We start from the raw sequence: 24,944 nt of genomic DNA on the forward strand, positions 1-24,944 counted from the left end.
ACTCACACTACACACTACCCCAGTCTTGTAAACTATATCAGTGGAAATACTGTATGCTAGGATAGCCATCTATTCAGCATTGATGGATATCCTACCATACAGTATTTCCACTGATATAATTTACAAGAATGGGGGAGGGGAGGAGTTCCGATACGTAAAGTGTGCGCCCGTTTGGTTACTGGATCGTGCGGTCGTCGGAAGATAGCAAGCGTGGGGGTTTTGCGATGGCTGGTAAGCCTGTTCTGATGCGTGGAGAGTGTGGTAGAGGACCTTTTCGTGTGCGCATCCCTAGGGACAACCATCGTCCAAATCGACTATCGATGTCCGTTGATCTCATGGATGCTTGTGCTCCAATGTACCTAAAGCTTGGTATAGTGGAGCAGAAGCACCCATGAGATGAACGAAATCGGCAGAACGCCTCGCCGACGTTTGGTCACCAACAACTCACAGATTAGTCGAAAGCTCGACGAAACCATCGATTAAGCCGTTCGTGATCGTAGCGTTCAGGTCGACTGTTAATGTCCGTTGATTCTATGAATTCTTAAAAAACAAAACGCCACAGATTCCTAAACGCGCTCTTTCAAGAATCCGTAAAATCAACGAGATACGCAGATCCATGATTTCGCATGATTATGCCAGTGATCTATGCCCAAAGCATCGCGGTTTACGCTCGATGTAAATACGCGGTGCTTTGGACATAGATCATTGACACTATCACCAATTATACGCAGATCCATCGCCGACGTGCGGTCAACGTATGGCTTAGCCTAAGTCCTGAGACCATCGGCTAAGCCGTTCGTGACCGCAAGTCGGCGAGAGCCTGCCGGTTCCGCGGATTCTTCGTTGGGTTTGTTGTCTCGGTCGGAGCATGCGCTCCTCGTCCAAAGGCTTGACGATTGATACCGACGTGTATGGGAACAGTTGCTCACAGATCGGGGAAGAATAAGCGTGGAAACGGCTGCAAGACACCGCAGACCGACGGCTGAGCTCCAAAACCCAGACCTTTTGAAAACCCAACCCCTTCCGTATTCCACCTCTTCAAATGTCCTCCCCAGCGACCCTCCTAACCCACTCAACCGTCTCTTGCACGCGGCTCAGAAAAGGACTATGCCCACACGCCAGCCTCGTCACCTGCACCTCCCCACCTTCCGCCCTTGCGATCTCAATCATCTTATCCTGCGCAACAACCGGCATACTCCTATCCTCCTCGCAAACCAAATAAGCACTAGGAATCTTCTTCCACGCCGCCCCCGTCGTCTTCGCATAAGCGCTCGCCAGCGAATGCGGTTGGATTTGCGAAAACCAGTGCGTCTGTTCGTCGGGAGGAAGGTCGGAGTAAAAGACATGTGGGTCGAGAGCGTGGATATACGGTCCGGAAATTTGAGTCCAAGGAGGAAAGGTGTGGTTTACCGAGTCCATTAGGCTGACACCTTCGGGCAGCATGCTGGCAGCGATATATCCACATCTCACTACTCCACCTCTTTTCCCTACGGCTTCTCGCTCGGTTTTTCCGAAGCCGACGAGAGCGCTACTGGCGACGATGCCGCCCCAACTGTGGGCTAGTACGACGACGTCGTTCCCGGAGTCGCCGATGGCGGAGTTGATCATGGACTGAACGATTGCGATGTCGGCTGAGAGGTCGGTGGTAGGTGTTGTGCCGCCGACGGAGGCGAGTTGGCGCGCGTGCGTTGTGTACCCAAGAGCGTGCAGCTCGGTAGTGAGAAGGGAGAAGGCGGAGGGTGTGTGCCAGGCGCCTGGAATGAGGACGAGTTGCGGTTTTGTCATTGTTATTGGTGTGTTTGAGAATGTCATTGGGAGTGGTGCTGTCTGTGATGCGAATAGGTCTGCGGACTACAGCAACTTAAATACTTGCAAAGTACTAACGTCGATGTAGGCTCCGGGGTGTTTGGATTTTTCCTAGGTTGGCCGAGGATGAACGAAATGGTCAACCACGACCAGTACTAGCAAGTTTATCGCGCACTCCGAATGCGCCTTCCTTCGACGATGACAGTCATGCAGTCCAACGTAGTAGTTCCCAGACGTGGAAGTTTATCGCGTAATTATCCCGATGAAGCCATCCCCGACGACAAAGGCTATGGCCCGGGGTCCTTGAGCACCGGAACTCCGAAGCTAGGTCGTCACGGGTGTGAATGGATATGGGAACGGTGGCATGTCTCGTCCACATGGTCGCCCGAAATATCGCCATATCTCCACTCTCTTTGCTCGAAGTAGGCATGTATTCCTCTTGACCCGATCTTTCCATCGTATCTTGACAGTCTTTCCACCCGTGCCTCCTCCAACCCACAGCGATATTGACAACAGGTGGCTCCATTGTTTCTCACTAGAGAGGAAGGGCAGTTGGTGTGGGCCGTATAGTCCGGTCAAAGGTCTCAGTCTGCTCCTGTAGCTCCATTTCCCCTCCCCCTCCTCTTATAAGACATCCCCTCGATATCTGATCATGTCGTCATGGTGTTGATACCGGCACGTGCGTCCGAGTTCGGTGGGGTGTTCACATGGCGTGCGTCGTATAGCCCGATGGCATAGTGTTGTCCGTATAGTCCTGTCTGTCCACTGTCGTCCACTGCAGTATCCGTCGAAGTGTGCTGGACTGGCAAAAGGAAAAAGGTGCAAAACGAAATTGGTAGTGTGGAGTGGGGCAGACATGGTGTGAAGGATTAGCGAGGTATGTAATGCTCACGACTTGCTTCCAGCCAATCACAGCTAGAGGCTTGGGAGGGTATCCTTGTCTTTTGGACAGCGCAAGCGTTCACATCTTTTATAGGGCCAGGTTTTGTTCAGAAATGTATACGAAAAGCCGAAGCTTGGGTATTGTTGTGTATCTTTCGCCGTTTTTTACGGCAATGTATGCGCCTCTAACGCCGACGGTGCCTAAAATGTCCTCCTTGTCCTTGGTACATGCTGAGTGCCGACTCGCTGCATGTGTCTAAAAGAATCTCCACCAGATGAAGACGATGATGATGAAGGCCAGTCCGCCGATAGGTCCGTACTGCGCATCGTTAGCATTCCAAGTTTATGACCGTGACGTGCGTCTGCCCGTTACTCACCTGCTTCAACAACAACTCCCAGTTGATGCGCACGGCAGCCTTCTTGTACTTCCTACTGTCCTCCCTTAACCGACTCGAGATATCGCCCATCCTCTCCAGACTGTCTCCTCGATACAGCAGATCCTCAATGTTCTTGGTCATGACCTTTGTAACATCCTTCAGCTCATCGTTCAACTTGTCCAGATTCTGTGTCGCCCTCGAATCCTGGTATGTCTTCTTTGTGCTCTGGATGAACTGATCGAACCCGACGAACTCGTACGGTCGGCATGTGGGCGAGAGGTACTGTTGCGGTTGGTATGTGGTGGTGAATTCGCGTTGGAGGTCGGAGAGGTATGTGAAAGCGAGTTTGCGCGGGTAGGAGCGGTCGCATATGCAGAGGAAGCAGAGGTCGCCTTCGATTATGTAGCTGGTAGTTGCGTTAGCATGTGATCGAGGATGCTTCTCCGCATGTAAAGGCAGGGGCAATGCGCATACTGGAATGTGTAGTTTCCGCTCTCTATACTCGCTTGTTGTTCGGCGTTACGGTTTAGGCGTCGCTGTAACATCTTTACTTTGTTCGTGGCCTCGATGAACTCGGCATCGTTCTGGGAAATGTGAGTCCTATGTTCAGGCTACGTGAACAGCTCGAGAGGCGCCGTTACCTGGTTATTATCGACCGAGGCTACCAAGTGAAGGCCTAGACATGTATCAGCACGTGTGCAGCCTTCAATACAGCTGAGTTACTGACCATCGAGACGCGATATTATGGTGTGTTTGATCATGGTGGCGGTTGAGGGTGCGGAGAATTACAGCTGGTGAGTGTACAATGTCGTCAGATAATGTGACGAGCGCAAAGTTAGGCCCGAGGGTGAGTAGTCGCGTATAGGGGATACGTGTCGAGGCTGATGATACCAGATCGCAAAGATGACGATGCGGAAAGGTCGCGCGGGAAAGCGCACGGACGCGCCAACGGCCATCACCGAACAACCAGCATGCCGTGACCCTTCAATGGACTGTCATTCGTGACTCTACAGACGCGCTCATTCAAATCCCGAGACCAGAGAGACTGACTGAAGTAATACCGGTATCCTTGTGACAGTACATCTGGTACAACCTCAACTCAGCGCCCCAGCCACCATGCGGAGCCGAGCTTCTATCCTCGCGTACCCTTTCAACACCTTCACTCCATGCATCGAGTGGCGGACGCGCTTTCAGCCCTGATTCAAGTCGCTCGATGCTCAAGCTTCCCAGTAGAATCCGACCCTAGCCATTGGTAGATCAGCCTTGCGGAACGCGATAGCTACTGCCTCAACACAAACGACATCGCACCGGCATTTTGCTAGCTGCCGCTCATACCAACCTACCCAGGTAGTCACTTGCACTTACGACGTCTTGTAAGCAAATACTTGCTCAAGTTCGACATCAAACTTCTGCAACCAGTCCAAACGACAACATGTCGTTACCAGTAAGGTGCGTTCCCATTCTTCACTACACCATGTACCGTGCGGCGTCTTCACGACTTGTCTGCCAAGCGCGTGACTACCATTGTGCAACTGCTCAATACGACCTCCACATTCACTTCGCGCGCCGACATTCTTCTTTTCACACGTGACTGTCGCCTGGTCCAATAGCCTATCGTTCGCCCGTATCCACCGTCCGACAATAGAAAGCTCAACGCGGATTGGCAACCCATATGTCGTCTCCCTCAGCTTCGATTGACAACCATAGACCTTCGTCCGCCACCCGACTCACCTCTCCACACGACTATCAACCGACACCTATTCCGCCCGCACCAAAATCAGAGCAAACCACCGCACCACCTCCAACAACACCAAACAAACGAGCCAAGATGCACCACTCTGACCCAGACTCATCACCTCTATCTTCGCCGCCCTCTTCTCCATCTGAGCAGGTCTCACCCATCCCCTCAAGCCTGCCGAGCCAAGTCCCAAATTCTGCCATCTCAACAACAGAAAACGACTCGTCCATCATGCCATCGATCGAGTCTCTATCCTTACCTCGGCAGGCGCTGGCGCCTGCATCTACTACTATGCCGACATCCAACATGGGCGCTAAACGCGCATCTAAGCAGAGCCCGAAGAGATCTCACGAAGAAGTCGATGATGACGACGAAGAGCCCGCCTTCGGTACACCGCCTCCCAAACGCGCAGCCAGGAGTACAAGCTCAGCAACAAAAGCCAAGACTACTAAAAAGAAGACGCCTGCTCCAAAGAAGCCTGCGCCCAAAAAGCCGGCCCCGAAGAAAACAGCAGCCAAGAAACCCGCTCCTGCAGCAACACCCAGCTCACGCCCCTCGCGCAACCGCAAAGCCCCAGAGCGGTTCGAGGAGTTTGAGGAAAAGCCTACGCCCAAAGCTGTCCCGACGAAGAAAGGGTCAAGCAAAGTCTTCGATCCAGTCTACATCACGACCAACTCCTCCAGCCGCCTAGTCAAAGCCGACATCTACGTAAGTCTTCGTCACAATCCACTCACCACTCACACTTCAAAGAGCTCACACATCGCAGCACATGCTTCTTGAAGGACCAGCCTGGACCAGTCTCAGCGCAGAGCAGCAAACTACACTCATCTCCATGCTCCCCGAGAATACCACGCACCAAGCTCTCCTCGCCAAGATCAGCGCCGGCAACACAGAAGACACACGGCCTTCAGCCTTCACGCTGGCAAACAACTGCTTCCGTACCGATGTCGCCAAGTTCCAGGAAGATCTCAAGAACGGTCATTTGGCGAAGACGTGGCAGGCGGCTGCTGAGCAGGCTGTGATTGAACGGGCGGCGGGAGAGTATGATGAGTGGAAAGCGGCGGAGGCAGAGTCGTGGTGGGGGCAGAAGAGCAAATGAGGTCTTTGATGGCAAGTGTTGTGCTTATGATGATGGCTCAGACGGAAGTTCTGGTGCGCGCGCCTCGTGCGGCGTCAAATGGGACTCTGGAGTGCGAGTTTGGGGGAACTTGGTGGGCAACCCCGAGGTTCAGTTGCGACATCTAGTACGTATCTTCCCTCCTAGATGTTATTTCTGCAAAAGGCAGATGTAAAAGCCGCCTCTCCTCTGTATTCTGTGTGTCCCCTCTAGTATAGCTATGACTTTCCCTTCTTCCCTTTGTTCCTTTGTTTGGCTCCCGATCGCATCAGTGAAAGACCAAAATTTCCAACAACGTGACTTTTCCGTTACGTCAGCCCACACCATTGCGACTTAGCGAGTGTAAACAAGAGTTTTTCTGTTTCCTTGCATTCATTGAGTCGCGACTCTGCTACCCCTCTATCTTGGATATTCTCAGCCCACTGCGACGACACCACGACAACACCACGACGCCACCACGGTAGCATCGAAGACGCTCAGGTTCAGATAAACAGCCCAAGGGAACTACACCGCAACCAAACAAGCGAACGCTTGCGCGACAAGGTCTCTACCACAGCCACGCTATCAGCGTAAGTCCGAACCCCGCCTCATCATCCCACCCACACGATCATTAACATATCCTCCAGCGCTGTGACAAGTAGCGAAGACGTTTCCGTCTACTACCCCTTTACGTACTGCGCCGGAAATATCCGATCTCCTGCAAGGCGTCAGTGCCAACTTTGCGACCTTCGCCAGGACCGCCGCCGCCACCGCTGCAGTGACCGCGACAAACACCATCAAGAAGACCACAAACACAACATCAACAGTCATCGCTTCCGCCACCTCCAACAACACAGCCGCAAAAATGAACTCTATCGTCTCGCCAACTCTGTTCAGGATCGTAAGCGCCGGCTACACTATCATGAACAAGGCCAATTCCGCACTCGAATATCGCGCCCTCGAATACGCATTGTACTCCGTCATGACTGTTCGGGGCACTGTAAGTGTGATGAGAATCTGGAAAGGCGCAAGGACTCCAACAGGAGTCGACCATAACACATGGAAGGCTATCACTTGGCGCGTTATTAACTGGCTTCATATTAAGCTTAAGACGAATGTTGGTCTACGGAAAGAGCTGGAAGTTGCGAAGAAGCAGCAGAAGGAGTCTGAGATGAGGGAGAAGGCGAGCTCTGACCGAGCGCGTCAGACTACACAGGTCGACGAGGTTCCAGACTTTGCGACACCTGTGCGCGAAGAGCCTACACAAACACCAGAAGTGGTCCGCAAATTGCAGGAGGCACTCAAGGAGACGAGCGATCAGCTGAAGCGCAGCAATGCGCAGGTCAAAGAGCTCCAGCAGTCTACGAGCAAGCCTGCGCACCCGAGTAGAATGTCCAACTCGTCTCACAACTCATCAACTCCAAAGCGAGATGCACTGGAGGATATGGGGCATCAACTTCGGGCGGCGCGGCAAGAGGCTGTAGACGCCAAGATGGAAGCTTCTTCCAAGGACGAGCAGCTACGGCTGGTGCAAGAAGTGGCCGATGGGGCTGAAGCCAAAGTCGCTTCGCTAATGGCTTCTCATGGTCAAGAGCCTCAGGCGGTTGAAGCTCAAGTGGCTTCGCTAAAGGCTGAGCTGGAAGCTGCGCGTCAAGAAACGCAGACGGTCAACGTGGAACTTCTCTCAGTCAAGGAGCAACTGGGTTGTGCGAACGAAGCCATTAAAACCGCTGGATCTGGCTTGGCCCAGGTGAAAGAACTTGTGGGAAAAGTCCAAGAAGAGAAGGATGAGGCTGAAGCCAACGCAGCCTCTCTGACTATGCAGTTGCAGGCGTCCCGAGAAGAAGAAGAGAAGGGCAGAGCCGATGCAGCTTCGATGGAGAGAGACTTCCACGAGGTGCGACTACGACATAGCAAGGAAGTTGCCGCGCTCAAAGAGCAGGTCAAGGAGTGGGAAGGCATTGCTGCGGAGGCGAAGGAGGTCAACGATAATGTGCAGACCGCGCTTAACGACGAGAATGAGGAGCTTAAAGAGCAGATGAAGAAGGACGGTGCTCGTCGCGAGGCATTGGAGGCGGAGGTGAAGAAGCTGAAGTCGGAGATCGACGGTACGAAAGCTACAGAGATGGCTGCACCCGCCTCGAAGTCGCTCACTCCATCTGAGACGCAGAATGCATCGAGCGCGATCTATTCCAACCATCCTATCGATACTCAGCCACGACTCATCTCCGTCGCCGGACTCACAAGCCCATCTACACCCATCCCCACGACATTGTCAGGCCCCACAACCACTCCCGATACAACCTCGACGCCAAAGAACCACAAAAAACTCACCGCAGACTGGAACGCGAGGACGATCACGCTCCCAGCATACATCGAAGGCTTGGATGCGTTGAAGCGAAAGTCTGATGATGAGGGCGAGACACCCAGACCGATCAAGCAGCTTCGGCTCAGCGGCGAGAACACAGACATTCCAACAGGAACTCTACTGACCCCCGGTGGCGGACCGGCATTCAAATTTGCCGCACAAGAACCAGGCCAAGAAGAACAGGGAGAAGACGATGGTGACGCTTCTGATATCGAAGACTTCTGGAGTTCTTTTGAGGGTGACGCGGACAACTCGGGCACTTTCACATACGGCTTGGGCGACGAAGTTGGCGCGGAGGCAGCAGCTCTTCTCGAGCAAGACGCAGCGAAAGGCGAGACTAACACTCATGGCGATACTCTCGTCATTGACGGCGATACCATCATCGATGGAAGCGATCACAGCAACGATGATCTCTATGCCATGCCTTCGCCGAGTCCAAACAAGCAGCCGCCTCCGGTCATCAGCGATATCCCCGACATCGATATCCCCGACATCGATATCCCCGATATGGATATCCCCGCCATCGAGCTGACTCCAGCTACCAAGCGGAAGATTGGGATTGAGGGCGATGAGGAGGCGTCGCCAAAGCCATCTCAGGTCCCGAGGACGAAGGAGGACCTTGGCGGTGAGCAGACTCTGGCTTTGGAGAACATGACTCCAATTGCCGTTACTCGCAAGCCTGCTATCATTCTGACCCCGGTTATGAAGCGGCTTTTTACAGATGATGACAGTGAGGAGCCGCCTCGTTCATCTCAGATGCCACCTAGGTTATTGCAGTCACTGCCGAAGTCGTCAAAGGTGCAGAGGACGAAGGTTGACTTGGGTGATGAGCAGACTCCGACTCTGGACGAGTTGGTGACAGAGAACGTCGTGGCTGCGTCTCGCGAAGGAAACGAGACGACTGAAGTCAGCGGCACAGCTCAGTCTCTTGCTGAGAACGAAGGCGCCCCGCCAGAGGTACTTCCTGCGCCGACTGAGGAAGCGGAGCCGAACAACACCCCTACCATGGGCAGCACCAATGAAACGAATGCAGTCAGCGCCGCCAGTCTTGCGCCCCCGGCTCCATCGCAGGCACCCAACAACGGGCCTCGTCTATCCGAACCCGTACCTGCAAGTCAGCGCAAGACGCGCAATGCCGGCAAGCCCGTCGGATCTCTCAACGAGAACGTGCTGAGTAAGATGGCGGCGTCGCCCATGAAAGAGGAGAAAGAGACAGATACGGAGAAGGCGAATGCAAGGGGCAAGTCTCCTGTCAAGTCGACAAAGTCGCCGGCAAAGAAGACGGTCAAGTCGCCGGCTAAGGCACCGGAGAGATCGCGAGCGAGTAGGAGCCCGTCCAAGTCCAGGGCGGACAGGCGATAGCTTTAGGCGAGGTCGATGAGAACCACGGGGACGAGAACGAGGACGAGGATGAGGATGAGGACGGAAACAAGAACAGGAACGACATGAGCGCAAAAAAGACCGGCGTCGCAAAGACGACTAGACCCAGAGGCTACATTCGCGAGGCTCGTGTATATGACACGAGGATACGAAGCGACGCAGTCTCGAATACAAAGACGCTCACGAGACGATTAGCGGGACAGTGCCGATAAGGTATCTCCCGGAAAGAAAGAGCAGGAGACTATACCAATCAGTGCGACACCATTAAACTGGGTGTTGGCATTGATGGCGAGGTATAGGACGGGTTCAGTGCGATAGACATGATGGTTTGGGTGGAGGCTTTGGAGTTTGCGATGGGTGTTGATGGGCAAGCAGTGTTTTGCATGGGGAGGTTTAGAGAAAGACAAAAGAAGGAGGAAGGACAAGAAAAGAGCAATCTTTCGTCGATTCGAGTGGGGTGACGCGATGATATGCTTGCGACAGACTGCAGCATACCGTTGCGTTCTTCTTCTTACTTCTTCAGATAGTGAATTTACACATTTGTATACATCATATTCGGTTGTGTCGCTGCTTGCTAGTTGTGTGTGAGTTGTACAAGCAACAAAGACGCAGCGGTAAGACCACCTTATAATACCCTCTTCTGACTCTGAGTCCAGTAACGCAACATGGATAAGCAACTTATAACTTCTAAGATCTCTATATACCTATCTAATTAGGCCCTCTTAAAAAGAACAGTACCGTTCATAAAAGAGCTCGCTGCTTGCTTGATCATTATACACAACACTGCCAGTACTGTGTGAAATGGGTACTTCATACTTCGGGTCAGCGCCTCAAGGGCCTTTCACCTTTAATTCTGCCTAGTACCTCACGATTCTCCTTGGAGCCAAACCTTGTCGCGCTCCACTAGCAATAAACGCGGCCCAGTCACCTCAACCGCCTCGTTGGCACCACTGACCACACACCCACTTTCAACCCATTCAAAATGACCGAATCATCAGGCCCAGCTAGCTTCTCAAACCTGCCAGTGGAGATGAGAACCAACATCTTCGCCTCCATACGCGACAAAGCTACCAATGCCGCTGTTCGTCTTGTTAACTATGAATGGCGAGACATCATCACGCCAATGGCTTTTTCGAACCTTACGATAGCGTCGGACAATGTCACACCAGATATGCTGAACACACTCCTCCAGCCCGAGAACGGCGTCATACCCCACGTAAAGAGTATTTCCATCACCCGCGGTGGCACCGAGAAGCTGTACGACGCATGCGACTATCCCACGCAGATACTGCTCATGACAATCATCAACGAACTTCCCAAGGGGGCATTATGCGCTCTATCCGGGGAAGTCAATTTGTCCACAGGAATGATGTTTCATCTGCTGCAGAATCAGACGAAGATAAAGCGGCTCGATGTTCTTGTTAATTCGGGGCTTGGTACTGCCAACGTAAGCTACGCACACGGCGCTCACGAATCGTGGATATCCTCTAGACTTGCAAGTATCGAGTCGCTGACCGTGATGCCCGATGACATGGGCAGCGAACAATGCAAGGCGGCTGGACTACTCGTGCGCAGCGCTCCGAATCTCAAAGAACTCAGGATTGTGACACGTCCTGATTGCCTCAGTCTAATGGCGTATCCTGACCGCCCAGAGGCACGACCAGACTGGGACATCTTTGGAGGGCCGTTTGAAAGTGGCAGTGCGCCTCCTCGACTCAAGTTATCACGGGTGAGCCTGGAGCAGGTGGTCTTGGGGCGAAGGGCTGCAGCTCTAATGCAGGGCAACGTCGACTTGTCCAAACTCAGATGTCTTCAGCTCGTGGGTTGCGAGAGCATCGTCGATCTCATGACAGTACTTGCGCCCGTTTGCAACCTCACTAAGTTGAACATTACGATGGCTCGGAATTCTTCTCCACTAGAATACACCATAGGAGCTGTCGAAGCACTCCTCAACTCCTTCAACAGCCTGGAAAAGCTTTGGCTCGACATGGCAGACGGACGCATGGTCGATATATCCTGTATCGCCCGCCACACCTCCCTCCGCCAACTCGGCATAGACGGCCAGATCACAGACCGCGTACCCTTCTACCCCCCGAAGGATCTGGAAAAACTACTGAAATCACTCCCCTATCTCCAAGGCCTCGCCGTACACTTCCCCCGCCAATCCCTCCACCCGATCCGAGATTCCAACCCACTTTCTTATCCAGTGCCAGACCGACCCGGCTCCGACATGATATTCGACCAGAAGATTTTTTTAGTAAGCAACCCTTTTATATCCCCACAACTCTGATAACGAAAATTAACAACTTCTCCAGACCCATATCGCCGCACACCCCCATCTGAAACACCTCCGCCTCCTATCCCCACCAGATATCCACTATACCCGCGACAACTTTCCTCCAGATCGTGAGCCCTGTGCCGTCGGCTTTGCTGCACTGGACGAGATGGTTATGCAGCACTATACTGCACAGATGCTGTATCATCTAAGCAGTTCAGGCTCGCGAGTACAAGTTCTGGGTATTTCACCACGTGCAAGCCATATCGTGGAGAAAACGGGGCTAAAAGACGGGAATGGACATTCTTGGCCGGAGTATTGGTATAGGATGGGAAGAGATTGTGATGACGGCGAGAGCGGGTCAGTGGAGATGATAGTAGGGAAAGAGCCGGTCAAGGAGAGGGAAGGAGATGTGTTGTGGAAGTTGAAGGAGGTCGCTGTGCCGATGAAGATGGGACCTGGTGTGCTGGTTAATACCGTGTTCAAGCAGATGTTTGATGTTCGATGTTGATGGGTATCGGGAGGGGCGCTATCATCAAAGCTCTAGGTCTAAAAAAGTCTCTTGGATACTGAAATCTTTACCGCAGACATGCGCTCAAGTAGGGCGAGTCTTAGAAGTCACAAGCATGGTTGCTGTAGACATGCTTTTGTATCTTGTGAGTTTGGCAAGTCACACGTGTGGTTGTTGGATACATATCCTTACTTAAGTAAAGGCCAACGCTTCATACTCTCAAAGGTCTTCTGGATACCGACATGTTTGCCGTAGACATGGACTCATGTGGTGTGAGTTAGAGAAGCTACAGAGTTGATTGCCGTAGACATGACTTTCCGTGCTTAAAGGTTGAGAAGTTACGACTGTGTCTGACGCATACATGCTCTTCGGCAAATAAAGACGCGCCTCCGTTTTTCTGGTGTAGGCGGCATGTGGAACATGGGTCGAGAGACATTATGGCTTCGTCATTTGCTCTTAATGTTCTTAACTGTCGCGCTACTTCTCACACCCTGCTACCAATACCCATGCGGGACAGAAACATCCAATCTGAAAGCTTGAAACGAGTGGCCAGAGAAATCATGTAGTTGTCTAGCTCATTTTACGTGGAGCCCGTTCCGCTACTTTGTACGTGGATCATCCGCCAGATCTACAAGGAGCAAGTTCCTTTTGAGAACTACAAGCAAGTCACCGCTTCCCGAATTCCCAAAAATAACTATCCAAGACGAAGACATGCACTTCCACAGATGCTAGTACGCTGCGCTCGAGATCATGTAGTAGTCTGGCTTAGCTCTTCGGACTGATGATGGTATGGAAATCGCCCTCCATGTGTTCGTGTGGTCGGCGGCATCCTTCATGACCGCGGCGGTAGTCTCGAGGGAGTAGGAAGTGCCACTGACATCCTTGGTCGATGTCGCATCCTGCGCGTTCAGGAACATGAGGTTGTTGTCGATGCCCCATATAGCCTTGTTGATAGTGGCGTATTCAGCAGAGAGAGCGTCATCGAAAGACCCCGCTACTGCCTGAAGCTGTGGCAAATCCTTCGCAAGGGTACACAGTTCCAGCAGTGCTAGGTTCTTGACTCGAGAAGTCTGGTTGAGTTCATTGATCTCGAGGCCTGCCGTAGCTCATGGAAGGCAAGTTGACAAAGCGAGCTGCTTCGCGAACGGTTGCTCGTTGTTCTGACCAAATATCGCCGGACCCAATCGGTTCACGGAGCCGATGAACATTCGCAGACAGGCGTTCCAGAAGTGGCTGAAGGAGCCAGCAATCTCGACATCGCTGGCGCGTCCAGCTCCTTCCAAGAACACGGTGTGAGATTGACGGATGACGTTGAAGCTCGGGGTCGTGGCGACAGACGCGGTTGTACGTATCACCACTGCCTTCCCAATCAGCGCGCGAGTGCCAAGCTTCGCTGCGGCGTTGACTGATTTGACGAGGAGCAAGATCCTTTTGGGGACTACAAGCAACTCGCCGCTTACAGACATTTCGACACAGCTCATCAAGACGAAGACATGCGGTTTTGCGGATACCAGCACGTTGCGCGTGAGAACATGTAGCAGTCTGGCTGAACTATCCTGCTCGAGAAATGGAAGTTGCGAGCAAATATCCAGAGTGATCGAAGCTGCTTTTGGCATTCCTGATTGTCCATTCGCCCTTGATGTCTTCGATTGAAGTGCCCCCTTCAAGTACCAACTTCACGTCATCGTACGTGAGCGAAGGTGTTTGTTCCTTGGGCCACTCTTCTGCATTGTTGGCGGCCAGTATGTCTCCCAAGCGACAATTGAGGGCGGCTTGTACGACGATAGCTAAGGTGAACAACACAGCAGTATCCCAGGAAGGTAAGTGGCCGTCGAGAGCATGCTGGATCATGCCTCGCGACATCCGACGGACGAAGTACACTCCTAGAGCCTGATCGCGGGAGACGCACTCTTGTTTGGATGCATAGCCGTCGTTGAGCGTCCGTTCGATAGCACCTTTTGCTCGCATTTCTTGACGTGTGGTGAGCTTGAAGTCGTTCCATCTGAAGCTGGCTCGCTGTGTGACGGCTGTCATCACTTCTTTAAGTGTGTTGTACGACCATTTCACTCGCGGCTTCGAATCGATGGGCGCTTCTTCAACGATGTCGCCTTGTTCGTTGGCCTCTTCGTCGTCACTGTCCGTGCAGACTGGCTTCGGCTGGTATCGGCGAAAGTAATATAGTATGAATTGCTCGAGCTCGTTCAAAATGAAGACCTTGGAGTTACTGGTATAATTGTTAGCACAGCCCACAAATAAAACCATTGGTAGAATGAAACCTACTTATGCCCTAGAATGTCCTTCCTAAACTCGTCAAACCTTGTACCCCATGTCGAGACGAAGCGTCGTCGAGTGTACGATCCAGGCTGAACAATAGAGCTCCTCAGGTTTCGCAGCTGCTCCGCCCATTAGGTATTTGTAAGTCCGTTGGAATCGTGACGTTCATGGGGTGTGTGGCCGAGATGGTCGAGCTCTTCGAAGAAACCGTCGTCACTGTTGTTGTCGTCGTCGTCCACACCTGCGGCGAGCATGAAGTCGTGATTGGTCCCATCCGATGTCTCGAGTGCTTGTAACTCTCTGAAGGCGGCCATTGTGACAGCTACAACGGGGAGGTGAATAACAGGAGTTGAGGGGAGTGAAGGAGGTAACGGAGGTGAAGGAGGATGGAGGATGAGAGGTATGGCGAGCTGATAGTGGATTTTGAATGACCACCACCTCGTCTGTCGTGCAGTAGGGGCGAAGCAGTACCGAGGACAGGGGATTCGAACTCCGTTCCCGTTGGGCGTTGTGCCTGCGTAGCTTCCCTGTAAAAGCTTGTGCTTGCTTCTTACTCGTGGTGTACGCTTTCCGATACCATAGAGCGGAAGTTGCACTCTAGCAGAGATGCACAGTTGCGTATACATAAGAAGGCAGTCTCACCCCGGTGCTTGTTGGTCGTAGCGCGTGGCTGTTGTCGTGGTAGAAGGTGAGGGTTCATGGAAATCGCAAAACTGTGGTTTGGCGAGTGATATGTTGTTCCTATGACCAGTCTCGCAGACTATAATAGCGTTGAAAGAGGTATTTCGGCATATCGATCCAATCGAAAGAAGAGTGTGATTTGATGGGGATGTTTGGTTTCAGGTGCCTCGATGGGCTGCGCTCGCATGGTGACGCGATAACTTGTCGAGAGACTCTGCAAGGCCAGTGAAGGTGAGAGTGACTGTGATTGTTGGATAAATATAGGAGTGTTGGTTTGTTTAGGTGCCTCGATCGGCTGCGCTCGCATGGTGGCGCGAAAGCTTGTCGAGCGCGTGCGAGAAGACGATTCTGAGACGGTCGCGCAAGGAAGCAGGTCGCTACCAAGTACTCACACTCTCAGATGTCTTTCTCGCTGTCGCTTTTGGGTGACGATCAGTGGCGAGGATAATCAGAAAGTTGGGGGGGTGTTGGTTGGTTTTGATGCCTCGATCGGCTGCGCTCGCATGGTGGCGCGAAAGCTTGTCGGGCGACTGCGAGAAGACGGTTCTGAGAAGGTCGCGCAAGGAAGCAGGTTGCTACCGAGTACTCACATTCTCAGATGTCTTTCTCGCAGTCGCCATTGTTGGAGAGGAGGGGCGGGTGGTGGTGAGGTGGTGGTGGGGATTGGGTTGTTATAGCGTCGACGTCTTTTTATTTAGGCAGCAGCGGAAGTCGCAGTGACTCACGCTTTGTTAGTTTAAGGTGGGTGACCGTATAAACAAGGTGACGTCAATGGTATGTCGGTAAAGTTGAACGTGAAGCCGCCTTCACCCGCTTGTCTTGCTAGCTTGAGCAAACTGGCATGGCAACCGTTGAGAATAATGCTGTTGCCTTCCCCGATACCGGAGACGCGATATTCTGTAGCAATACGCCCCAGAAGCGAATTCTGTACATCGTCCATGGATGCTAAGACCGGTAGCAGTGCAGGACCTGGAGGGAGCGCTTACGAAACTGATCACTGCCACGCACAGGAAATAGTCTGCAAAGCGTTAGCAATGCGATGTTTGACTGCAGTCAAGGGAAGACGTACGGTAATGAACACTTGGAAAGCGGAGTCGGTACAACGTCATGACGGAAGTCTCAGTACAGAACCCGGTGATACCAGAACAGCATCGCTCGATCGTGCACGGTTCTGAAGTACATATCACCTCGACATTATTGCTTGTATGTATGTGAAACTACATACTATACATACTGCGTTGTTTCTATAACTCGAAGACCTTCCGTGACAGCATGATATGACGACAAGCGACGTGTGACCAATCCGGGCTATACCTGCTATAGATACGATACGAACAGATCTGTATAGTCGTAGTATGCCAGACTCTCATGCTCATGTAAGTGGATCGTTGTATATGAAGGGGGCATTTCTCTCCACCCATCGAGACGCCGTGCCCTTCAAGAAGATCCTCCGTTGGTTTGGGGTGTGAAGGCCGTGGGTCTGAATCAGATGAGAGTCGTACTCTGATGGACTGCTGAACTTGTGGGGCGTGGTGCATCCTTCTACGTAGCAGGAATGAAACGTTTGCTTCTCCTGCTCGAGCACAGTTGGCTGATTGACTCTGTGCTCTTTCTGCAGGTGGTCACGATAGGGGACGTGTGCTTTGTAGCGGACTTCGCACCCCTCAGATCGGCATGTGATAATCGTGTCGCGGTCGTACAAGGCCATGGCGTATCCCAGGTGATCTGCTTTCATGTGCTTGTCGATATGGATAAATGATGCGAAGTCGGTGCGTGGGCAGCCGTCAACTGGGCCCGCGGCGGTATAACACTCGGTGTGCTTTGGGGACGACATGCTCTTGCAAAGCCCTCTTGTTCTTACAGGACTTGTCTCCGGTCTTGGTACAGTTTGGCAGAGTACAAACTGGTTTGGAACCTGTCTTGGGTACTGGCTCCGGTTCGTCGTCTTCTGGAATTGTCGGAGAGTCTTGGACAAGAATGGGCAGTACCCAATACAACCATGTTGAAGCTTTCACATACATCTTGAGTTGATAGATGGCGCGAGCATTGGCCGATTGCAGATCGTGCTTGTCGACTAAGTGTAGTGCGTATGGTGCGCCTGCGCCCGCAGCATGCTTCAGCTATATCGTCTCCTTCACGTGCCAGCGTGACGGCGAAGTATGAGCAAATGGTTTTGGTCTCGCAACCAATCTCCTATGCTGCAGCTGACAACACAGCTAGTGGATGTTCACTGTGCTGAGACTGAGCCATGTATACGCTTGGGGCTACAATGATACTTCTCAGAGTCAATGAAAGATGCGTTGTATGCTGCAAGGGAAGATGAGCTGGGCTTGAGATGGAAGGGAGTATATCTGTATACAACGGCCACGATACTACCAGCAAGTAAGCATGGTTTGCACAGTAGGAGCGTGCAGAAGAGAGCTAGAGTGACTTCGAGAAAACAGGTTGTTCATAGAAAGCTGATGGTAGCTCATCCCACCTCCTTCTAACACGGTATGACAAGACGCAATGACGCAAGTGTTCTCGCGGTGGTAAAACTTGAAGTACCGCCGAGTTCAGCATTCTCCATGAACGCGATACTGGTTTGACCTTCCGATGACTGGCGAAGTCTTAGTGATATCCCCGATGTGATCGGATGACTTGAGACGGCTGCCGTCGGAGGGGTACTGGAGAGCGTCAGACAGCGACAACCGACACCGACATACGGTGTCAGCCAGCATCACGAAGCTGCTGCAACACCAACGTCACGCATCCAGCCATGGCAGCCTTGGAAAGGCATCTCGGCAGCCCTAGAAGCCAGGCGAGGCTTCGCGAACCACGGCTCCTGTGCCAATAGCGGGCAGCGCGATGGAAAATTCGCCGCCTGGAGTTTCGGGCCCCACGTTCTTTGAGGCCCTCGCCGCTAGTTGTTGGCCCGAGCCAGGTTCCGTCCCCGAGATTACCCGACCTAAAAATGGCGGACCCTGACAATGGTGGCTCGCAGAAAGGAGAGGGTGGGAGACTTGGGCTGGAAGAGGCATGTGAACACTTGTACATCCCCACAGTGGATTTTCCATGTTGAATTGACGGCTGCGGGCTGCCTTTAGACGCGATTTCGTCAAGCCATAGGCATTGTGTGGCTGCTACGGCAACGCTTGTGGGGGTTCCGTTGGGATCAAGAGGTAGAGGATCGTGAATTGTATGCAGAGCAGGCCGTAAACCTAGAGCAATTGGAACGTACAATAAGCCAATTGCAATGCGACGACCCTCACAAGAACTTTTTTCCATTCACCATTGTCCCAACCCGCGTTTCCGAGGTGTTGATGAGGGTGCGCTCGGGATAGCGGGCAAGACCACTAGCACGTGATTGGCTTAGTGCGAATTAGCGCTGCTGGCAGAATTTGTCGCAGCTTCGCTACAAATACACCGTTCTTCCCTCAACGCAGCACCAGCATCTGCAACCTCACCTTTTTCAACCAATCTCCCCTCCATACATCATCCAAGATGTCGGGCGCACAGCAGGGTGTGTATCACAACTACGAATTGCACGAGCCGACGCTGACCAGATTGCAGACAAGTCCCTTTTCGGGATGCCAGGTTTCGTGGTGGACTTCTTGAGTACGTTTTATCTCCATCGACAGGTCCATCAATCCGTCTGCCATTGGCAATTGGATGTGATGCGAGCCTTGTCGGCCAAGTTTTGCTCTCGCAACAGCCACTAACAGCTTATCAGTGGGCGGTGTTTCCGCTGCCGTCTCGAAGACCGCTGCTGCCCCCATCGAGCGTGTTAAGCTCCTCATCCAGAACCAGGTAAGCATTATCAGAACCTCGACCCCCGCATGTCGACAATTGCTGACCCACCCCGCAGGATGAGATGCTTAAGTCCGGTCGTCTCGACCGCAAGTACGATGGCATTGGCGAGTGCTTCAGCCGTACCGCTAAGAACGAGGGTGTCCTCTCCCTCTGGCGTGGTAACACTGCCAACGTCATCCGTTACTTCCCCACCCAGGCGCTCAACTTCGCTTTCCGCGACACCTACAAGTCCATGTTCGCCTACAAGAAGGAGCGTGACGGTTACGCCAAGTGGATGGCCGGTAACTTGGCCTCCGGTGGTGTAAGTACATCTGTTCAATGGCTGCCAAATCATGATCTAACAACAACAGGCTGCCGGTGCCACTTCCCTCCTCTTCGTCTACTCCCTCGACTACGCCCGTACCCGTCTCGCCAACGACGCCAAGTCGGCCAAGAAGGGTGGTGAGCGCCAGTTCAACGGTCTCGTAGACGTCTACAAGAAGACCCTCGCCTCCGACGGTATCGGCGGTCTCTACCGTGGTTTCATGCCCTCCGTTGCTGGTATCGTTGTCTACCGTGGTCTGTACTTCGGTATGTACGACTCGATCAAGCCCGTCCTCCTCACCGGTTCCCTCGAGGGCAACTTCTTGGCCTCTTTCGCTCTTGGTTGGGCCGTCACCACTGGTGCCGGTATCGCCTCCTACCCCCTTGACACCATCCGTCGCCGCATGATGATGACCTCCGGTGAGGCCGTCAAGTACAAGGGTACCATGGACGCCGCTCGCCAGATCGTTGCCGCCGAGGGTGTCAAGTCTCTCTTCAAGGGTGCTGGTGCCAACATTCTCCGTGGTGTTGCCGGTGCCGGTGTCCTGTCCATCTACGACCAGGCCCAGCTCATCCTCTTCGGCAAGAAGTTCAAGGGTGGATCTGGTTAAGCGCCTTTCTTCCCTCTACGATACCCCCAACCTGCGTTTATGTGGTGGAAGCAGTTATTCGCGACGTGAGAGATGGGGATGGGGTGTACGTGTATGAGAACGGCAACACGCCCTGCGGGCCGACGGTTGTTCTTGGTTACGAAAAGCACGATCCCGGGTGGTAACACACTCTTGTACTTTATACATTCACACGTCATATCCGGCTTGCAATGCTTCATCTGTTTCTGGCTGTACTTCCTCTTTTCATCGCTTGGTGCAATGGGGAAAATAGTGGTCTATAGAAAGTCATGGGTTTCTTTGTACAAACAAATTGCTTCTACTATGAGTGATGCACTGCTCTCCTGACTGCCTATGCTCATGTAACCCCTCTCCAAGCCTAGCACGTGCTCAGAACCCGCCGCCATTCTTACCCTGAACAGCTCTCCACACGCTCTCCTCGCCCTTCTTCAGTGCCTCACCCGCCTTGTTCAGCATGCTCCACGCCTGTGCCCCGACACCCTCGCCCTCAGCGTCTCCCGCTCCGCTCGACTGACCAATGCCTCCGCCAGCAGTATACGGTGCATTATCCATCGCCTGAACATAGCCCGGCGGGTGTTCCAAGCTCGTCCTCGTAGGCTGCGCTTGATCAGCCGATTGGAATGGCGACGCCGCAGGACCGTAGTTGAGCGTCGTAGGACCAGGTTTGCTAGCCGTCGTAGCCGTCACCGTTGACCTCCCCGCCAACATGGAGTCTGAAGGCGGAGGATGACTAAACTGCGGCGGCGGTGGCGCTTGCCGTGTCTCCGTCGTTATAACCGTTGCCGTCGGGACGGCACCTGCTTGCGGCGCTGCTGGTGTGTATCTGTCGTTTCCTTCTGTCATTCCGACTGAACCTGTTGGTACGGCGGGACGGGCGCCCGGCTGTGGAGCTGGAGGGTTCGACGATGCGTCTTGTGTTGTTGTAGCGGGGGCGTAGGCGGGCGTTGTGCGTGTGGGAGGCGGGTTGGAGGCGTTGTTGGGGTCTGAAGAGGCGGTTGAAGGGGTGGTGCCGGAGGGTTTTGCGGCGGTCGTGGGCGCGATGGGCGCGTTTTTGTGGATGGGGATTGGGGGGATGTTGGGGGTGGGTTGCGAGGATCTGGGGTGTTGGGTGGTTTGTGTGGAGGTTGTGAGGATCGTGGAAGGTGTAGTCGCGGTAAAGCGGGCAGTTACTTTCTAGATCTTTGTGTGGATGTAAGGATTGGTTTGGAGGCGATCTGGAGGTATGGACACGTTGTAGAAACTGTTTGTTGCTGCCTTGTGCTGTGCTCTGCTGGCCTCTTGGGCGCGTTCTTTGGTTCAGATGAAGGTGCTTGCTGCTTTGGGCGATGATGTCATCTACCACGTGAAACCTTCTTTCGACCTCTGCAGCGCTGCGGTCCCTCGCTCGACTTCACTCCGCGATGTCGTTCAAACCCATGATTATGCACTGCGACATCAGAGCCCAACACGTTTCGGACCCGTTGTGCAGCCTCGGTGTGAGTACACCCTGGTAGCAATCACAATTGACCATAGGTACTCACTCTCAACTGTCATTCTGTCCATGACTGGCCGGATACACGCATATCAGCACTGAGATTACCAATTTCTTCCTTTGTCGTTATTCCTTTTCTCATGCATATCGATATGTAGCTATGCCAAGCCTCTGAGCGGCTGTTCGGCGCAGTCGAAACCACACTCGCAGGTCAAGAGAAGCTTCACGACTTCGTATCCGTTTCGTCCCTTCCTCGATCCTTCTCTTTAGCCATTGCCCATCTCGCTTTGCCCATCCCAATCTGCTATGGCTACAAGTGCATGCTGCTGTGTGCTTTGATCAGGAGTTGGGTCCCACAAAGGACCGATGGTGATGGATCAACAGTCCAGACGCTTCGGTAAAGCAAGAGATTTCGAGCCTTCTCAAGAAAAGAAAATTTGCCCACGCTTCTACGCTGCGACGAACCGCACACATTGATACGGCCGAAAGACTTGCACATCGTCATACCTCCTTCGGAGTACCTCTCATATCGGTCGCTCTGCACGCAGCCCGACAGCCGCCCACACCAGATCGAACGTGGCACCACAGATCCATATTTTCAAGATTGAACACATGCATCAGGACCATCTCCGTTCTTTCAATACTTTCGATACATGTGGTTTACTGATCAATCACGACTCAAGCCGCCCGCTCCACCACTGAATCGGTAGCGATACCAGCAAGCGCCCGCCATGTCTCCACAAGTCCTCTAGCCAAGACGTTCCTGCGGGTGCGCAGTTACGGTGTTCAAGTGTGCCCTTGTTTCGAACGACGTCCTTCGCAATCTCACATCGTGAAAAGTGGAGTTACCCGCGCCTGTTTGGGTTAGTCGTTTCAAACAGGATCCTTCCGCATGGTTGCCAAGAACGTTTGACATGTCGCGACGTTTGTCCGCTGTACGGAACCCAGCGAGGGAAGAGAGCTCACCCGAGATCGTGAGCGGTAGCCCTGGTATTCCATTGTGGCGGGTCCTTCAGCGGAGCGTATTGGTGCGAAGACGTTGAGACTATTGTGCCCCGAGCGTCTATGCTGTCGGTAAGGGCCTGTCTACGGCGGGGACACCATACCTAGGCAGCCAGCACCGATGCGAGCGGGTACCAGACGCAGTATATAAGGATGTGCGTGACCGTCCACTGAGATCTTCGGCAGCAAAGCTCTTCCATTCTTTTCTACAACAACTCCAGTCCTTCGCTTTTCCCCTTTCACATTCATTTTCCAACTTGACCAACACACTTCTTTCGACAATGAAGTTCTCAATCATGTCTCTCGGCCTCATGGCTGTCTCTGCTCTGGCAGCACCCATGCCATCTCAGATCGCACCCAAGCGTGCCGGTCTCACCAAGCGCGCTGCATCTCTGGAAGATGTCGCGACCACCGGTTTCGCCACGCAGAACGGAGGTACCTCTGGAGGAAAGGGAGGCAAGACCATCGAGGTCGGCTCTCTCAGCGACTTGGAGGCTGCCGTCAAGGGCGACGACGCCGCCATCGTCCTCATCACCAGCCCCATCAAGGGCAGCGGCGAGAACGTCAAGATCGGCAGCAACAAGTCCGTCATCGGCAAAGACTCCTCCGTCGTCCTGACCGACTTCACCCTCACCGTCAAGGCCGTCAAGAACGTCATCCTCCGCAACTTCGCCATGGAGAAGGTCGTCGGCGGCGACGCCATCGCCATCCAGAAAGCCCAAAACGTCTGGGTCGACCACGTAGACCTCTCCTCGGACCTCGACCACGACAAGGACTACTACGACGGTCTGCTCGACGTAACCCACGCCGCCGACTACGTCACCATCTCCAACAGCTTCATGCACGACCACTGGAAGTGCTCTCTCGTCGGCCACTCGGACAGCAACGGCAGCGAAGACAAGGGCCACCTCACCGTCACCTACAACAACAACTACTGGAAGAACATCAACTCGCGCGGGCCCTCGTTCCGCTTCGGCACCGGCCACCTCTACAACAACTACTACGAGAACGTCAGCGATGGCATCAACACCCGCCAGGGCGCGGAGCTCCTCGTCCAGAACAACGTTTGGTCTGGTGCTAAGAAGGCGCTTTACAGCAAGGATGGTGGCAAGGCTGTTGCTGAGGGCAACGACTTTGGTGACAGCGAGAACACGGCTGATAAGGGGTCTTTGACTAAGATGCCTTATGAGACTAAGGAGATGCTGGAGGCGGGTGCTGTTAAGGCTGCTGTTGTTGGTACTGCGGGTGTTACGCTCAAGTTCTAAGCTTGAGGTGCGTGTGCATTTGGTGCATGACATGATCATTCCGGGTTGGAAACGAAGGGAATTTTGAAGACTTCGAATTGTAAATATTTGGTCGATAGACCTTTCTTGTAAATATGGACGCTGTGCGGACTGTTTTGAGCAATGAAAAGGACGCTTTTATTGTGTATTCATTCGTACGTGGTTTCTGCTTTTGAGTGCTTACTATCATTGCTTTCTCATACTTCAGTCAGCTCTTTGGGTGATGTGTCGTGTTTGGCTTCCCTCGCAGGGAGTTAGTAAACCTGTCTGCCTCAAGGTCAACCCCACGCCGCTAAGCATCCTTGGCGGAATTATAAAGTCCCTCTCTTCTTCGCATATGCTCTCTTCCTTCCACCAACAATTTCTCGTTCTCATTTTACCAAAAGTCAATTACCAACACTACATGATCTTCCGCTGTCGGACTCAAAACATAGCTGACGAGGTTCTTATGTCTCTTATCTTTTCCAAAAACAATCCAAAACACCTACATGTAGCAAACACGATTGAGACAGCTACATTTCTTGCGACGAACCTCATGAGCGAGAGCTATATATAATGCTCTCTTCGCTCTCTGTCTCTCTTCTTCAGGCACTTTCTTCTTTCGCCAAAATAAAAAGACACGAAGACAAGTTCATGGCCGTTGTCTGCTCCAAAACGCATGTCAAAAGAATTCATGTGTGAGACGTGACATGAACATATACGATGAAGTTTTTATGTTGGTCCGGCCCTCAAAAACAAAATGCACAACCTTCATGACCAGCCTGTCGCTCGGCGGGTCGCATATAAAACCGGCTTACTCCTCACTTTTCTCTCTTCTTCACACTCATACCCCTACTCGAGATCAAAATGTGCACCTTAGCTATCGATGGCTGTTCTCCGCTCCAAAAGGCATATTCTCCAATACCATGTGCGCGGCGCGACAAAAGCCTTCTCAATCACAACATCATGTCGACCCAGACTTTCAAAACCGTGATTGCCGCGTCCGATGGTCTGCCTCGCGCTCTGCGGACAACACATATATAACTGCATCTTCCACGCTCCATTCTCTTTCTTCAAATATCCGCCTCTTCAGTTTG

At 52.9% G+C, this 24,944-nt stretch overlaps 8 protein-coding genes across 8 annotated transcripts; 5 read left to right on the plus strand and 3 right to left on the minus strand.

Moving 5' to 3' along the window:
* Positions 1-2,944: 2,944 nt before the first annotated feature.
* On the minus strand, positions 2,945-3,826 carry J4E88_009488 (uncharacterized protein; the record flags this gene model as incomplete). Its single annotated transcript, XM_049403087.1, has 5 exons — positions 2,945-3,007; positions 3,066-3,471; positions 3,540-3,649; positions 3,707-3,741; positions 3,793-3,826. 5 exons carry the CDS (start codon positions 3,824-3,826, stop codon positions 2,945-2,947), a joined length of 648 nt encoding a protein of 215 aa, XP_049251215.1.
* Positions 3,827-4,893: 1,067 nt separating this feature from the next.
* J4E88_009489 (uncharacterized protein) lies at positions 4,894-5,902 on the plus strand (the record flags this gene model as incomplete). The annotated part of the gene is made up of 2 exons (XM_049403088.1): positions 4,894-5,511; positions 5,570-5,902. 2 exons carry the CDS (start codon positions 4,894-4,896, stop codon positions 5,900-5,902), a joined length of 951 nt encoding a protein of 316 aa, XP_049251216.1.
* Positions 5,903-6,764: 862 nt separating this feature from the next.
* Positions 6,765-9,859, plus strand: J4E88_009490 (uncharacterized protein; the record flags this gene model as incomplete). The annotated part of the gene is made up of 3 exons (XM_049403089.1): positions 6,765-6,899; positions 6,966-9,591; positions 9,636-9,859. 3 exons carry the CDS (start codon positions 6,765-6,767, stop codon positions 9,857-9,859), a joined length of 2,985 nt encoding a protein of 994 aa, XP_049251217.1.
* Positions 9,860-10,629: 770 nt separating this feature from the next.
* J4E88_009491 (uncharacterized protein) lies at positions 10,630-11,937 on the plus strand (the record flags this gene model as incomplete). Its single annotated transcript, XM_049403090.1, has 1 exon — positions 10,630-11,937. One exon carries the CDS (start codon positions 10,630-10,632, stop codon positions 11,935-11,937), a length of 1,308 nt encoding a protein of 435 aa, XP_049251218.1.
* Positions 11,938-13,161: 1,224 nt separating this feature from the next.
* J4E88_009492 (uncharacterized protein) lies at positions 13,162-13,899 on the minus strand (the record flags this gene model as incomplete). The annotated part of the gene is given in 3 exon segments (XM_049403091.1): positions 13,162-13,529; positions 13,599-13,881; positions 13,894-13,899. 3 exon segments carry the CDS (start codon positions 13,897-13,899, stop codon positions 13,162-13,164), a joined length of 657 nt encoding a protein of 218 aa, XP_049251219.1.
* An 85-nt stretch (positions 13,900-13,984) lies between these two features.
* J4E88_009493 (uncharacterized protein) lies at positions 13,985-15,021 on the minus strand (the record flags this gene model as incomplete). Its single annotated transcript, XM_049403092.1, has 3 exons — positions 13,985-14,657; positions 14,757-14,796; positions 14,871-15,021. The coding sequence occupies 3 exons, from the start codon at positions 15,019-15,021 to the stop codon at positions 13,985-13,987; spliced, it is 864 nt and encodes a 287-aa protein (XP_049251220.1).
* Positions 15,022-18,871: 3,850 nt separating this feature from the next.
* Positions 18,872-20,094, plus strand: J4E88_009494 (uncharacterized protein; the record flags this gene model as incomplete). Its single annotated transcript, XM_049403093.1, has 5 exons — positions 18,872-18,890; positions 18,941-18,985; positions 19,101-19,177; positions 19,236-19,481; positions 19,531-20,094. 5 exons carry the CDS (start codon positions 18,872-18,874, stop codon positions 20,092-20,094), a joined length of 951 nt encoding a protein of 316 aa, XP_049251221.1.
* A 2,772-nt stretch (positions 20,095-22,866) lies between these two features.
* On the plus strand, positions 22,867-23,850 carry J4E88_009495 (uncharacterized protein; the record flags this gene model as incomplete). The annotated part of the gene is made up of 1 exon (XM_049403094.1): positions 22,867-23,850. The coding sequence occupies one exon, from the start codon at positions 22,867-22,869 to the stop codon at positions 23,848-23,850; it is 984 nt and encodes a 327-aa protein (XP_049251222.1).
* Positions 23,851-24,944: the final 1,094 nt, after the last annotated feature.

This window comes from Alternaria novae-zelandiae (assembly GCF_023758075.1).
Source record: "Alternaria novae-zelandiae strain BMP 2774 chromosome Unknown scaffold_24, whole genome shotgun sequence".
Classification (NCBI taxonomy): Eukaryota; Fungi; Ascomycota; class Dothideomycetes; order Pleosporales; family Pleosporaceae; genus Alternaria; species Alternaria novae-zelandiae.